Source organism: Siniperca chuatsi, linkage group LG12, assembly GCF_020085105.1.
Source record: "Siniperca chuatsi isolate FFG_IHB_CAS linkage group LG12, ASM2008510v1, whole genome shotgun sequence".
In the NCBI taxonomy this organism is placed as follows: domain Eukaryota; kingdom Metazoa; phylum Chordata; class Actinopteri; order Centrarchiformes; family Sinipercidae; genus Siniperca; species Siniperca chuatsi.
This window is the reverse complement of record NC_058053.1, coordinates 22,598,644-22,616,090: the sequence shown is the minus strand read 5'-3', so window position 1 is coordinate 22,616,090 and position 17,447 is coordinate 22,598,644. Positions and strand designations below refer to the sequence as shown.

The following is a 17,447-nucleotide window of genomic DNA, read 5'->3' as shown; positions in this document are numbered from 1 at the left end:
AATATTTAATGATTATGATTTTATTATCAGGATTACTTGGTAATGGTTTAAACCGAGACTTTTGGTGTTTTATTGTTTCAGAGGTCTTTCCATCTGTCGGGGAAAGAAATATGGGCAAAACACTAGCAAGCAGAAAAATAAGTCAAAAACAAAAGAGCAATAGCTCCCACATTTCCTCATGATGGGTTTCTTATGAACTTTAACAAGAAGAAGTCAGTTCTTCATATTTTAGAGAATATTAATCAGGGCTGTTTATTGATTTTCAAGAATTTCAGAAGAAGTGCAACTTTGTGCCTTGCGGTGAAAGTCTTAGTTGGTGAGTCGATTTCTCTGGCTTAAATAACTGTAGCCATCAGATTTAGTAAGCTGTAGCTAATTACAGTACTAATTTCGTAAGTTGGCCAAACTCTATATTGAAATATGGCTGTTGTGTGGTTTCTATGCTCTCTTAATACTGGTGTCTGTACTATTTATGCTATTTATATTGATTTTTAATAATTACAATCCCAATATTAGTCAGAGAAATCATATTTATATATTTCCCCTAAATTGTTAATCCACAATCTTAATAAAATAGTGAAGAGTGAAGTTGTTCTTATCAAACAAATTAATAAATTAAATGAACACAGACACACCATTCTTCGGTGGAGCCCACACAGAAGAGTATAATATGGTTAATGAAATGATACTATGAATGTGAGCCATTAGTAAATACTAGACAGACAGAAAGAGAACAACTGTGCTGCATTTGAGGTGAAAGCTTGTGCAAAGAATGCGGGATTTCAGCTGCGCACTCACCTTGAAGGTAGCGGGCCTATTGTACTCTGTGTGGAATGTCCCATCTCTGCAAGACACACCAGACACAATGCTCACAACACCAGGAGTAAACGGTGAACAGCATGCTTCTTAAGCAGCGAACACGGTATTACTTTCCAGAAAGCACTGAAGTGTGGATAAGTGTCTGACAGCCAGCTGAGTTTCTGGTTACTTACTTGTAATGCAACAGCTCTGTTCCTCCATGTTTGAAGCTCGGGTCCACCTTCACTTTCTTACAGAGCTTACGGCCCTCTGAATCTCTGAGGGTGAGAGTGAGAGTGAGAGTGAGAGAGAGACTCTGACCAGTCTCACAACAACACTGCTTTCCAACCACCAATCAGAGTGAACCAAATTATAACACAATCTAAAGAAACCTATTTGGAACATTGGAAAGAAGAAACTAAAAGCCAAAGTACATCAGAATGAGATCGGCTCAATATCCCAGAATGATACAATGATTAAATTGGACAAAATGTATAAAGTAAATTAATAATAACCCATTGGATAAACCACATCTATAAATACTAAAACTTGAATGTTATCCATCAGATATACACATCAAATAGCCCTGTATTTAATCAAAATTTTAAAACATATTCACAGACAAATTTCAAATAATCACAGGCTTAGTAATCACAAATTAGCTATTGGAACAGGTCATCATAGAAAACTTTGGAATTTTCCCTTCCTTCCAACAAAAAAGCATATTTAAAATCTTGTTGGTGAAACTGTGTGACAGAACTAGTAGGAGAATATATATCTATCTAAAAAATATCGTCCGTCTCAGCTTCTTTTCATGTAAGGCTTTATTTTTCTTTCTTCTTTATATAATAATACATATAATTGTTCTTCTGTTCAGTGACTACTTGCTAAATTGCTTGTATTGCTACCATTATTTATATATTCATTGTTTGTATTATCTACTTAATTCTGTTTAAGAATATGCTTTGCCAACATGTTCTTTGGTTACAATGTCTTTCCAATAAAGCTTCACTGAATCGAATAAAAAAAAAAACGGAGAAGTTAATGCAGTTATGTCTTCATGCAGCAACTTTCATCCGATCAATCTAATCACATGTACAGTGTTATATAAACAAGGCTCCCTGCTCCATTTATTAGTTGCTCCAGTATGCATACACAAACACATACATACTGCAATGGGAATGCAATGCCGATTACAACCTATACTGTAGAGCATGTCAGCATACACAAATTCTCTGCTGTATAGAGGCTTAATTCTGTAATTGAAAAGGCTGTAGTTGGAAAGGAAATAAATATGCATCTAGCCACCTACACGTACTTCACACTTGCTACAGTGAGGCATTATCAGCGGCATGAAGTACTCTTCCTCCTCTGTAATAAAGAGCAAGGAAAATGTGCATTAATTTAGAGAGAGAGATGGAGAGAGATCTTTGCCGGAGAGAAGGCCTGATGCTAACAAATTCAAAGAGGTGGAATTCAATTATGGCTCCAAGACCCACAGTGAGCCAAATATATGTTCTGTGTAGTTTTGCATTATATGAGGAAGAGTAAATTGGTGTGTGCATGCGTTGACAGACAGTATTTCAGGTAATGACTGTGTGCTTAATGCCATATTCTGCTGACTCATGAAGGCAGATGGCGCCAGTCGGGGCACACCAGGAGCAGATGTATCTGGAGATGATGCGCAGTCATCCGATTCAAATCCGGTCTGCTGCTTCTAACTCCTTGAAACACTGCCACAAGTGACAAAGGCAAGGAAACCCCGAACCAGTAAAACGTAGACAAGGGACCCTCATCCAAAACCAAGCAACCAACCAACTGAAGCCAATCAACCTTGTACATTCACAACTAAACACACAATATAGAGGCAACAATGCATTGGCTGTCTGCGGAGGGAACTTCTGTTCTTCTGCCTTTGCCATTCAAATCTTTTAATGCAGACATCCTTGAATATCATGGTCTCTTGCCAAAAATTTGCATTAACTTCTCTTTTAAGTCATTTTGCATGAAATACGCCACCATTTGCTGTTTCCAGCTTTTCAAATGTGAGGATTCACTACTTTTCTTTGTTTTAAATCATTGTAAATTAAAGATCTTTGGGGTTTTGGACTGTTGGCTATTCAGAACAAGCAATTTAAAGATGTCACTTTGGATTCTGGGAAAATGTGATGGGATTAATCAATAATAAAAGTAATTTGCATCCCAGCCACTCAGTAGCCATGTCCTGGTCATGTTTTTCTGTTAATGATCTAGTATCTACTGACACACAGTCTGATCTGGTGCTGTTTAAAATTACATTATCATTTTTCCTACAGTGCACACTTACTCTACAATAGGCCTACATTAAAATTAATAATGCAATCTGTGGAGAGGAGGGTAAGATAGAGGTAGATATTTTCTAAGACACAATGTTTTAGTAAAGTGTTGAAAATTGTACTGAGCTGTACAGTGCTGTCATGAAATATCACCAGGTATTGTTGAATGGCACTTTTTGGGGGAATGTGAATAGGCCACATGCCTGGGTACGGACCAGTAAAACAATGGACATGGACTTTCAACCTCTTACTCATTTGATCTTACATACACAGTAAAACTGACTCAGAAAAAAAGGCTGCATGCCATTATGCTTGTTCAATCACAGAATAAATGGAAGCCCAGAGAAGTTAGAATGACTAACTAGCTAATGTTCAGTACAGAAAGAAAAAAGGCCATGAATGGCAGTTCATCAGAGGCATGTCCATCCAGATGAGAACAACTGTTGTACATTCATCTCCGGGGTCAGTCGATGCGTCAGTTCCAAAGCCCCAACGCTGCAGTGAGCAGGAGGTCTATGGCTGTTAAGTAAGAAGGTATGAGAGGAGGCTGAGCAGGGAGAGGGCTGATGAGAAGTTATAACGTGCTGACAAACAGATGAGGTGAGGAGATAAATGGCCACAGTACAATAGATGCCAAGAAAAACTATTGCCCAATCATGCATTGTTAGGATTAAGACACAGTGTTCAAAGAAGACAGTGAAATGATGGTGGAGAACAAAAGTAGAAGGAAAGGTCTGCACTCACTGACTGGTTTGTTTAAAATGCAACTTTTCAGTTTTTCTCTTAAATAAAAACTACAGCTTCTGACTCCTATAGTTAAAAGAGGTTGATCACCTACAGCATAGCCTTGTATGCCTTGGATTTATACAGCATCATATATTTGTCAGCAATTAGGTTCACATGCTGTTTGATTCACTGAATGAACAAGCAAATTGTCTCTTGTTCTCCATTCATGATGATTTGTCTGATGCAGTAGATTCTAGGAGATTTACTGTTGACCATACAAATTCAAACTGCTAGAGCTTCTCATTTAACACTCAGGTTAATTGCATAGATCTGGGAAGGTGGCAACAGCGTTAAAAAGCAGTCGGACAATCAGACAGGTTTCAAACGTATTTGGGAAAGACATAAGCAGCAAATGCAAACAGTACAATTATAACCCAAACAGTCTTTTGTTAATATACATTGCAGTTTACAGACCAAGATCCTGGTCTTAGATCTTCATTTGGAGGTGTGCTCACTTTCAGTTGTGCCTCCAAATGAAGTGGTAGATAATATGACTAAACTGTTGCTTTGTTTACAACCTGTTGGACTATCCGAACGATTGAGTTTCTTGTCCCAGGGGAACAATGTTCTTGTGTTCACAGATCTCAGCAATTACTTGTTTATCATAACCAATGGAAACATTGTGAAAAATGGTCAAAGCTTTTTGAGGACTGGGAGTGAGTGCTTACCTTTCGTGACATATTATTTGGTTGGACATACCCAACTAAAAATAACTGATGCAACAAGGTGATTGAGCGAGGTTTAAGATTGAAGAATTATAAAAATTCAATAAAAAAGTTGAAGCCAAAACTTTACATTGGGCCAAAGTCAACGGAGTCCCCTTTGTAAAGGATTAATAATGGATTCATCATGCAAAGAGGATGAAGCCCTGCATGCCATTTAATTACTACTCTTCCAAAACACAAATCCTAATCCGTGCTGTGTTTGTTTGTGCTCTGCTATTCCCACTGATCCAGACAAGACCATGTTTCTTACCATGTTCTATGTCTGTTCTAAATTTCCAGAAGAAAGGGAGCAGGGAAGCACAGTCCTGTACTCCCTTCCTGTATGAGATCATCCATCCCTTTGGCAGATCCCAGTTGGCCAACACTCAGGTCCCTGTCATCTGTTCAAAGTGTGTCATTCTGGCCTTGGTGGCCCTCTTCCTTGGCAGGGCTGACCGTTCTCACGCTGTGATATGCGCTCTACTCTCTCTCTCCCTCTGTCCACCATGAGCTCGCAGCTGGAGCTTCGATTTGGAACTGGCCCATTTGAGATGGTGGAGAAATATGCCAAATAGCACAATGCTTCGCTACAGAGCCTGGCACCGGATCCATGTGTCCTACAGTGATGAACCCGGCTCGCTCAAGCTCCCCTGGCAGGAATCTGGCCCAGTATAAATCTCTGCTTAGCATTAGCACACTTTCTAGCATGCTGGAGTTGTTGGAGAAGGAAGAGAAAGATGATACTATACTCTCCCAGGCAAAAAGAGTAACTGAGTCAAAAAGTAAACAGTTAAAAAGGACATATCATGGAGTGTCTTTGAAGAGAAAAGTAGACACCCAACAGTTCTGACAATTCCTTTAGACTGTTTTGAGTTTAGTTTCTCTTCCTTTCTGTCTGCCTGGTCTTGATCCCGGATAAGCTTGAGAGAGACTGTGAATGCTGCAATGAGCACTAGGTGTCAAAGGGGAGTAACTGCCTTCCTCACAGTTTCCTGTTTTATGATCCATTCTTTCCTCTCTGGTGAAGAAGATGGTTCGTGCAGTTGATGGGTTGACAGGTAAAAAAATAATTAAATAGTTAGTGGAACTCAACACCAGGAAGGGCAGAAAGAACAACAAGCAAAAGTCAGATCACTGGGGAGCAAAGCAAGCTGTGCTTAGAGAAAACAATTCTTGCTGGTGTCTTGGGAGTATCTAGCATTTGCTTAATGTAAACCCTTCCACAGTGTGGGCTGGAGATAGATGTGCTCCAGAAAGACAGATGACAGATGTATTGTTCTGCCTTTAAGGGGAAAGAGTTTTGGAGTATGAAAATAATAAAATGCATATTTAAAAAGATAAAGTGTTTTCCATATGACTAGGGCTGCAAGTAATGGTTATTGTTTTAATTTGATTGAATATCTGTTGGTTATTTTTTTGATTGATCGATTAATTGTGTAGTCAATAAAATGTTAAAAAGCAGTGAAAAATACCCATCATGACTTCCGAGAGCTGAAGGTCTTCAAATTGCTTGTTTTGTTCACACAACAGCCCCAAACCCACGAATATTCAATTTACAATGATATAAAACAGCAAAAAACAGCAGAATTTTGAACCAGCAAACGTTTGACATTCTTACTTATTGCAGATTATTATTTTCTGTCAATTGACTAAATTGTGGGGGCAAATCGCTCTCAAAAAAAAACAAAAAACATTTTGCTAGTGTTATCTCTGTTTCCCTGCAAACACATGGGGTCTGACTAATAACTGAAAAACAATCCAACGATGTTAGTAGAATCCTATGTGATGAAACCTAGTTTATTACTCCAGCAAGTAGGCCAACCCTCAGTAACGACCTAGCAACAGAGACGATTTCTAGTCCTTGTTGAGTCAGCCAGCCAACTTCAGCTAATGCTTTCTAGAGATTGTGGGATTTCCCAATATGAATAAATACCACACATCTGAACACAAAACTGCCTTGCTAGCGCAATCTTGTTCTTCCATGGACAGATTTAGCTACTACGTCCACAAACTTCACGTGTATTTTAAGCTAGTAGTGCTGTATCACCGACTCAGCTGATGGAGGATGCCAGAGCGTAACATCAAGGCTGAACAGTTTCCATGTGATCCAAATATTTCCAGTAACTCCACAGCGTTGTAAAGTCCAAAAGTCAAAATGTATTGAAAAAAAGATCTCCTTTACAAACGAAAAAAAGTTTGGTTTCTAATGTTAGATGAAGAAAGGTTGTTATATTCCTCAAAGCAAGGTATTGAAAAAGCATAGTTTTGGTGTTGGTACCAAAATGGTATTGTAGTGGCACTAGTATCAAAACATTTCAATGATGCCCAGCCCTGGAATGTACTAATAGATTGATGTTGAGTCATTTCAGCACAACACACATGAATGATACCACTAATCCGCAATACTTACAATACACAAAGCCCTCTTGATGGGAGGCATACAACCGAATTTAAACAAAAACAGAAACTGAAAGATACAGAAACCTTGACAAAGAGAACAACATGAAGCATCATCCTCCAGCTTCACCCTTAGAGGGCAGAGAAAGGCCACACAGCATTAAGCGACTGCCTTCCTTATCATTCATTTATTATTTTAGGATAAAACATACAATGAAAAACCCAGAAAAAGTAGAACTGACATTGTATAAACAGATGTAACACATTAGACCCAAAGCTTCAATAGCTCCAGTAAGTGAGTGGCCTCCTGTCAAATTGCGCCCGTACAATAGAACCAATGGAACAAGGCCAATGTTACCCCGGGGGAAAAAGACATAAATTGTGCAGATGGATGGCAGCAGGGACATTCTTAGGGAAGAGTAAATTGCTCTGCCTTTATAACTGCTGTCAGAAAATTCCTTGGACAAAAGAGGCCATAATGTCAAAAGAGACAGGGAGTCAGTAAGTGTGATGGAGGAAGAAGATGTCCTACAATGTGTTTTTTAAAAACCATCCCATTACTTACCCACAGTTGACCCAGGCAATAGTCCCTTGGCCCTTTACTGTTTGGGCCACATCTGATAGCAGTTTCAGGTGGGAGTCCCCTGATGTAGCTACAGATACAGAGAAAAACCATGGTCAGCCTTGTTATCAATAGCTGAGGACAACCCAGAGCCTCGAGACACAGAGGACACTGTCATGCCAAACACAGCGAAGAGGAATTGAGTTACAGTGGAGCTCAGTGTCTTACTAAAACACCAAGTGCAGAAGAAAGAGATCACTGAGTTTGGGATGGATGGGTGATGGAAGAGGGTTTTCTAATACCTTTCACTGGATGGGTTCAGGGAGGGGGTTTAAGTTACATCAGCTTTCAGCATCTTACAATAGTGTGACTAAGCAGGGGATGGGAGGATTATATGGTGACACAAAGACTCTGCTGAAGCAGAACAACTTTTCAGCTAACGGGGGAAGCACAGCAGGTATGTTTTGGCAAACTATAGTTTGTACCTGCTGCATGCTGCTTACTACCATATGCTGAGCCATGATGAACATCAAGTGTGAGCTCATTCAAGGACAACATGGAGAGTTCATGACCACTGGAGACTTACACAATCTAGTGTGTCAGAGAGAAAATATGGCTGAGCTGTGCAGTTTGCTTTCTGTGTTAGGAAAGAGGAAACTAGTGTGTAATAAACTGTACCAGCTACAACAACACACACAGTAATATTACTGATTTTCATCAGATATGGCAAGCAAAGCAGATTCCTGCGAGTAAAGTAAACAAAGTGTAATATTCTAGTCCTTGTGTAACACAATACATAATTTTTATACTCCCCCCAAAACCAAATGTGTTTTATTCACTGCATAAAGAAAACAATTCCTCTCAACGCTCCAGGCCAAGGCTATATTTAGATTTAGGGGCACTGCCATGACTCCCCAGGGTCCCGCCTTGCACTGGGTTGGTAACAAAAACATCTGGCAAAATCAGTGTCAGTTCATTATCATGCATGGAGCAGGAGGTGAGTAGATACTGGCTGGCAACAAGCTCATTGTTAAAAGTTTGATGGGCACTAACCAGAGTAAAACTCAACAGGGATGTGACTGACTGTAGAGGGTCAGAGGCTGGTGAGGAGTTAGGAACAGGGCAAAGCTGTCTGTGCTCAAGAGGGGGAATGAATGTGATGTGGCTAGAAGTGGTGAAATAATTGGTTGGTGAAGAGGACATTAAACCAGAAAACCTGCATGAGGAGGGGAACCTTTGATGTCTTTAAAGAAGGAATGTCTGTGTGATGCTGTAGCCAGTGATCAATCAGAGCCACTGCCTGATACATGGAAGCCTTATCTAATGCCCTGACGCAGGCTGATATGGGCCATGAATTATGAAACAAATAAATCTGTGGCTGTGGGGCTCTGGGAGTCCTCTGCTGCTTATTGAGGAGTAGGATGGTTTTTTGAATGGAAACATTAGTAATATCCAGCAGCTCCTTTACAAGCCTACAGAGTGCATTCCTCTCCTCCTCAGAACTATGCAAATGAAAATGGAATTAAAATCTACTGGGGTGCATTAGAGGTTCCATAATGGTTGGAAGAAAATGCTGCTTTATAACTCTGTTTGACTGCATAAAGTGTTAAGTATTTTCTATTTATTTATTGACTACTCTCTAATTCTATAAGATAAGTATTTCCAAGTACATTACTGAGATAGACCACTGTGATCATCCCTTTAAAGTAGGCTGCAGGCTAAAGCTCAACAGTGTCACTGCACAATTGCATTCTTACTACAGAGTGTGACAACAGGAATTTTAATTAATCAGGTGTTTTAATGTTGCACAATTACAGAATTGTCAATGATTACAGCAACAATTGTGACATACCAATGAAGAAAATGAACTGCACTAATGCATGGCTATTAAGTTCTCTTACACTAGCCATGTAAATGAGCCTATTGTGTTTGTTTCTATAATGTTAGAATTGTTGGAATAATCACTCCAGTACTGTACTTATTCACGTACAATTGAAGGAAATGGCATTTAAATGCATTACATCTGTAACTTGATATAGTTCAGTTCTCTAAGTTAGGATGTTGGACACACATCCACATCAACACATAATGTGGGGAGAGACAGTCAAAAGGATGTGGTCATAAGTGTTTTGTGCATCATCTCCTGTTGTAACAAATGACATATTCCTTCAAAAACCTTAGCTTTTGGGATGCAACTGTGGTGTCTTTCAAAACACAACTAAAGGCTTTAGTGGTAACTGCTGCTAACAGATATTTTCACACTCACCTTCTCGGATTATAATAAAATGATTATAACTGTCTGTAATTACGCACTTGTACAAGTACAATGACGTCAGCATTAAAAGCATACCTTGCTCTTCACGAAATAAAAGAATGACAATTTTGATCTAAGGATAAAATAAAATGTATAGTTGAAGGGGGTATTTTTCTAGTTGTTTGACATATTGGCTAACATACTGTATGTCTATAAAATATCTGGGATACATATAACACCAAATGTTATTTGGTTTTCCAGCGCTCCACGATGACCACTACAGTGACAAGCTGTTTGAGAGTCATTGAGATAATACAAACATGAGCCATTACTATGATTGTCTGGCAGGACTGCTGTCGCCACTTCCTCCCTTGCCAGAAACAATGGATGCTAAACCAGAAATATATGCTATTACATATAGTAGCATAACATACCACCTCTAACAGAAACTTCTACCCCACAACTAGACAAATTAATACCATCCCCTTCAGCCAGGTGTATATTCTAGTACAGCCTGATCCAAAAAATATCAATTATGTGTGGATGTCAGTCTTCTCTAACCTGTCTTGGTGTAGAGCACCAGAACGTTGGTTCTCGTCCTGAGCAGCTTCTTGAAGTCTTTGTGGTCGCTGACTTTCTCTATAAGAGGAGACACCTTCACTGCCTCCAGCACCGGCAGCAGCCACACCTAGTTAGAAAGACACAAATACAAACAACTGTTACCAAATCAGTTGTGTGATGATGCCAAACACTCTTTTGGTTACCATGCAAAATATGTCCATAGCACTGAGCATAGAAAAAGATATGATATCGAAAGCTGGCATTGAACATCTGGTTAGAGTTGTACACTTTACTTTCGTATACTCTGATCACATAGTTCCAGATTTAAACCCAAATTATGCCAATTTTAGAGTCTGTATTATTCAGGATATGTTACCCCAGCAAATACTACTGGCCAGATTTTTATTTTAAAAAGAGCCAAAGGTTCCACTTGTACACAAGAAATATAAAAATCTAAAGCGTAGATTGCCATGAAATATACTGAGCATATTGATGCTCCCCAGGCTTTAACCTGTTTCTATTTACACTATGAACTTTACTCAAATGCCTTCCTCAGGACAAGTTTTCCATTTTTAGCTGCAATTCTTAAAGCTCTAATAGAGACAAAATTGTCAGTATGATGTTTATTCTGCCCAACAAATTCATACTGTTGGTTGTAATAAACCTCTAGGGGCCACTGCCAGGGCTTGAACTTTAAGACTTGTTATAAAATTAATGTGGCAAACTATGTGGCAAATAAATATATCAGTATCAGTTTGATATAAGTGAAATGAGTTTGATGCAGAGCTACAATTTTATAACACTGCAGCAGTCCATGGCACTCAGAAGTGGAATCAGAGTGTCAATGGGGCAGAGGGGGCTGAGGGCTCTGTTCACTTGTCTTATCTCTTTGCTGTGACTCATAATTGCCATAAACAAAATCAACAGTTTTAACTTGATATTTACACTGAAGTGGAAAGCCATGAGAGCTTCAAAACTGCATATATATAATTGCTTCTTTCTTTTCAACTACTATGGCACAAACAAGACAGGATGTTGCTTCCAATATCAACCTGTACTAAAGGTGGCTTCAAAGTAACAGGTGGATACATCTGCATCATTAGTTTGAATGGCTCCTTCGACTTTCCAAATACTGGTAGTTGGGCTAATGGTGTGAAACACCTAATATGGGAAACAAAGCCCATATTGAGCCTTGCACTTTAATCAAAGACGACTAAGAAAAAAAAAATAAACAAGACAGATTACTCTCAAGCCATATGAAGTTAATTCCATGCATTCTAATCGTCTCTGTGCCATCACTATTCATTAAAAAGCCCTTCCTTTCTACCTAAATTAGACAACAAACATCGTCTGTTCGCTCAGCGGATCCTGCCTGATGAGTGATATCACCTGGAATGAAAACAAGCACCTGTCAGGCTCCTTTCCTAATTTTTATTCCGAAATGGATGCTCTTCTGAGGTCAGTCTGATGGGAATCTTAAGACACTACACTTTGCACATCAGTAAACTTAAAAATTAACATAGAGAAGCCAAAGGGCTTAGAAAAGGATGAACAGTTCCATAGATATTATATATCTGAGGCAAATTATCATTCCTTCTAAGTATTATTTGTGTTGAGTTGGAGTATTGATCTGTTTTTATTTTGTCACTTGACAAAATAAAGTCAGTGCATGAGTCTGAATAGGTTTATACGACGACAAGATAGACACAAGCTGTGCCAGTACTCGGTTTGCGAAGGGTGGGCTAATTAGAGGCTGGCTAGGTGACACCTGTATGCATAGGTGAGCAGTCAGTGGTTATGAGAGCTAGGAGCCGGGGGCAAGATTAGGAAGAGACGGCAGGCGGTCTTACTTATCCAAGTGAGATAGGAAATGTGATGCTTGATGGCTGCCTAGAAGGATTAAAATGATGCAAACTGAACAGGATTCTTACTTCCTCTCTCAATCTCCTAAAATCCTAAATATTGAAACATTTACTACAATTATCCTTCTGGTACAAATAATGACAAGCTCAACTGGCAATAGCTATCCAGCCTTAAATGGCGCCTTTGGTCTATAATACTGACGGGGAAGTGAAAATATAGCTAATGTGGTATACTATTTTACAATACAGAAAAGTGATGAGGTGCATCATGGAGTTGAAACATGGATCCCAATATAAACTAAATGTGTTTTTGTTTCAATACTTTATATAGGGACAATAACAATAACATGCATTTACATTCTAAACATGACCTTAATCTGGGGCTAGATATAGCCTATAAGCACAGTCAGTTTCTCTGAGGATGCTTAAAGGAATACCTCACTGAACATTTTTTGAGTATCAAATACTCAACGCTTGAAAGGTGGCTCTGAAAAGTGTGTAGCTTGCTAATTCACAGAAGGAAGCCAATAGTGACAGCAAAAAAAACAAACAAAAAAAAACATGTCAAAACATATAAAAATAGAAAATCTCAAACCACTCCAGAGGTCTATGTAGTCCCTCATTCGTCCAGGAGTGTTCTATCGTAGAAAAGGTTTCAGTCGTAGTCATCTGGACACTGTTTTCAGAATCAAGACGTCTTGATTCTGAAAACAGTGTCCAGATGACTACGACCGAAACCTTTTCTACGACACTCCAGAAGTATAATCCACTTGTCTACCATTGATCCATCCCTGTTCAGTATGTTCCAAAGCATATACTTACAGTGTATCCATTTTTTAAAAGTTCCTACCGACATTTGGGCTTCTTTTTTTTGGTGTTACTCTGGCTCGCCTTTAGAATCCATTATACCATAAATATATAAATATATATAAGGATCAAGTTACAAACTTTACAGAGCCACCTTTCAACCTTTCATGCGGTAAGTGTTTGATACTCTAGAGACAAATTTTCAATGGAGTTTTCCTAATTTGGGTTTTGTGGCCTACAAAGTGACTGTAGTCCAAGCAAGGTCAGCCATTTACTCTCTCTCTCTCTCTCTTAAAAAGACATTTTCATCACAGGATTATTTATTTTAACAAAGATAAAAAATCTGCTCACAAAAGAGCTGACTTATTTTTGTAAAATGCTGTTTTTGCACAAATAAGAATAATAAATTGGAGAGCCTTCTACTGCCACAGTCTCTTAAAAGTATTGGTAGTGTTTTGAACTGTCAACAGTGGATTGCATAAAGTAACAGATTGTGAGCTACTGGTCATGCATGAATCTGAAAACAACAACAGACACATTTCTAAGTACTTCCTGTAGCAATTAAATGTAACGACTGATACCTACACCTACAGTCGAGGTAGCTGAGAACAACACTGATACTGTTGTCGAGCCAACACTGCTGACGGCTGTGATACAATGTGATTTTTCCACCAAGTGAGGCGTGTGTCATCTTTCAGTGACAGGCGTACAATAATAGAAATAACTAGACTGTGCTGACACGTTCCCCACAGAGCATCATATGTGACAGGCCCATTCAGAAGCAGCATTACTGCATTGCTGACGATTTAAGCTGGAGTTTTATTACAATGAAGCACACGCACAGGCAGCTAAAATAGAAAACATAAATGCATCAAAGCAGTGTTATTTAGTGTGCATTCAGATGCTATGAATAGTGGAAGTTACAAAAATTAAATGATAATAAAAATTGTGATGGGAATCCGTTTTATTTTCATGGTCTCTGAATTATCTGTTAAGTGTTGGTGCTCCCTTCTATTCTGGGGCTGCTCGCCTTGTACAATAAACGGCAATTTTTCAACTTGAACTGCAAATGATAAATGCGAGCAAGTGATGATAAACCACAGAGCACGACTCCATTTTTATCAGATCACAGCAGTCTTAATCAAAACACTTGTCTAGTTATCGCCCAATAGTTCAGTTAGCATGCAATTTCATCACATGGATTTTTTTTGGCACTTCCTCTCTTAAGGTGATAATAGGATTCATAACTTTGAGTCCAGGACATTTTTGTACAATAAAATCTATTGAAAATGTACGTTTTTTGATTATTTGTCCTAAGTTTATGAGAGCGTAAAAGTTCAGATATTTTAATACATTAAACAAAATGCAAAACAACCACCCTTTTAAGTACATTTTTATCACTGGTGAATATTTCATCCAAAGCTCACATTCAACGCTATTTATAGGCTGCAGCTCTGGGGCCTCATTGTATATTGTGTTTCACTTAAAGCTCTTGTAATCCATGAAACCTGCACAATGGATCAAAATGGAGTGGAGGGTATACAATGGATTCAGAAATGAGCATATTCCTGGATTCAGTCTTTCACTTAGTCATGGTAATGAGGGTCTGTTTTTATGGATTCAAGGACAAGGAGTTCATGGTGCCCTCTTCATTTAAAAAAAAAAAAAAAAAAAAAAAAAACCCAAAAAACTAATAGTGCACTTTAATTCTCACATCCAATACCCCCACTGACTTTCACAGTACAATCTAGGATGATAGCATCTGGGTGAAATGCATATATGCAGCTTTATGTATAACAATGAGGGCACGATGATCTATTTTTCCCTTGAATTTCTAATAACTGACCCTCATTACCATCACTAAGTGTGATGCCAAACCCATGAATATGTGCATGGTTTCTTACACTGAATCCAACATGCACTCTCCAGTCTATTGTGATCCATTAGACCTGATGGGTAAGCAAGCAGAATTAGTACCTGCCTTAAATGGAACACAAGATGCAGCTACAACCTGTAGGCAGCACATGATCTGAAAATTAATATTTTACACTTGTTGTAACTAATGATTATTTTCTATTGATCAGTGCATCGATTATTTTTTGAATGTACTGTTTGGCTACACCTGCCCATTAAAAGTCCATAGTGATGTCCTTAAATTTTCAGAATAATGGTTAAAAAAATTTAAAGGAATTAATTTTCCAATGACATGAAATGGAAAAATAAATCCTCATATGTAAGAGACTGTAGTTTGAGCCTATTACTTGATTAATCACTTAAAAAGGTGGGGTAAGAAAGAGAGAAATTCAAAATTGAGAAATTCAATGTCAAATACCATGACATAGAGCAAACAACAACACAACAAGCAATGTAACTAACGTTAGCTAGGTTGTGGGTTAAACTGTCCCTACAGTTGCTGCTGCGAAGCTAACAGCCAGAGAAGAAGACAAGACTCACAAATCTCCTGCTACTATAGCAAACATCACAACAACAGCATATATTGGCAAACTAGAAAGCAAGCTGAGTGTCTGTGAGCAAGTAATTTAATGTTACCTGACACAACCTGTTGTGTGGCTCAGTCTGAGCCACCTTGTTTTTTTTCCCCATTTACAGAGCCAGGGCTGTGTACAAACGTTGGTTATTTTTTCCAGCGCACACAGAGCGGGCAGCCAGTGGACCGTGAGGAGATATTTGCTATATAAAGATCTATATAACAGCTCATATGAATATTGTTCAGTTAGATTTAGTGTAAGTTAGAGAGTAGACTTTTAGCTTTGAAAAGACCTGTTGACTTGAGGACAACATCTTTGCTTCACTGACCTCTGCCTTCCATCTGGCAGGTGACCGATACAGAGAAACCCCAGCAGTGACTACCAATCACTGAGCCGTGTACCACAGCAGCTCTGGAGGCATCCTTCACTCTGCCATCACTGTGAGAGGCATTAAAATGGTGCTGCATTTGTACCTTCCCAATGCTGTCTTTCCCCATTATCACTACCTCCTCAACACACAATACAGGGGGGCAGCCTCAGATCAATGGTACAACAAACAAAGCAGTTCAATAGAGATGAGACACAAGGAGAGCAACACGATTTAGTATAACACTAACTAACTCATTTTTCACACAGTTACACAGGTATCAGGCTCCATCAGGAATGCTAAATGAGAAAGAGGAACACAAAGCATAAAGAGAAAACAAGCATTTTTACACCTCAGTATTTTAGAGTTGTGAATCACTGGCTTGGCAGCAGTTCTATTCTTCAAGCAGGTGATTGCAATAATTGTAGGGTTATTGTGTTAAACTGCATTAGTTTTAGCTATGTGTACCTACTAAACTGGGTGTATACAATGATACTGATATATCTGTGATCTGTGTTGAAGCGGTGCTCAAAACCTGGGCTCTGTTCAAATGCCACAAAAGCTGCCAGCTCTCTCTGACGGCGTTCACAATGAGACAACAGCTTAAATGTCAACTGGCACGTGCTAAGTGTGACCTCTCAAAACAACAAAAAAAAAAGAATCCATTCTCATAATTGTAATCTACCTGAAATTCTTTAAGTTTGGCATTTTGTGATTAGATGACTGGCGCAGGCCAGAATCAGTACTTTGAGGATATCCATTAGTGCTTTATATATTGACCATCCTTATCTGCCATAAAGGTATGTCCTGTCACGTTGCTGTAAAAAATGTGGCGGTTACTAAGCAGCAGGTACCCAGTCCCTGCCTGCGAGCCCACACCCGCCATCTGCTGTGACAAATCTGCTTAATAAATGGCATCCAGTTCTAGGGGCAGTACTGAATCAGCACAAATCACACCAGTGTTTGTCAAGCACTTGCCTTGAGTTTCGCCTGACTAATGAGCCAGTCAGGTGTGTGTTGTTGTGTGTGGACTGGCTGATTGTAAAGGAAGCTACGCAGCATCCGATAACACACATAGAGCACTGATTTAGAGGCTTCTTAGCTCTCAAATGAGCAGAGGAGCAATCAATTAGCAGCTTTAGCAACTATCACATTTCAGCTATCAGCAATGGAAGTCAGGGGAGAGGCTCAGCATACTAACATACTACCAAGCTGCTGTTGTGGGTGGGTGATAAGACTGGTTATCGAACCTCAATGCTTTTTTGGTACCGACCACAATGTGCCCGTAGAAACGGAGTATGAAAAAGGGTCAAGTACTGAAAGTATTGGCATTGAATGTCTAGTCAGATTCATAGTCTTGTTTACTTACTTTAATCAGATATTTACTGGTGATAATTTTGCTCATTATATGGACTATGGTACAACAACAACATTTAAGAAGTTTGACTTCTTTTGTTAAATAAAAGACGAATGAGTGCTCATTGCTAAAAGTGGGCACATTATCGATTTTTGAGGATATAATCATTATCAGGAATGCCAATTGTA

General features: G+C 38.9%; 1 protein-coding gene across 1 annotated transcript in view; it reads right to left on the bottom strand.

The window, feature by feature from the left end:
• The window catches only part of pdia5 (protein disulfide isomerase family A, member 5), a 54,881-nt gene that overhangs the window by 32,529 nt on the left and 4,905 nt on the right, over nt 1-17,447 (bottom strand). The window contains exons 2-5 of the mRNA XM_044215760.1: nt 10,378-10,504; nt 7,566-7,653; nt 993-1,076; nt 799-844 (exon numbers count right to left, since the gene is read on the bottom strand). Coding sequence (XP_044071695.1) covers nt 799-844; nt 993-1,076; nt 7,566-7,653; nt 10,378-10,504 — 345 coding nt within the window. The remainder of the gene's footprint in view (nt 1-798; nt 845-992; nt 1,077-7,565; nt 7,654-10,377; nt 10,505-17,447) is intronic.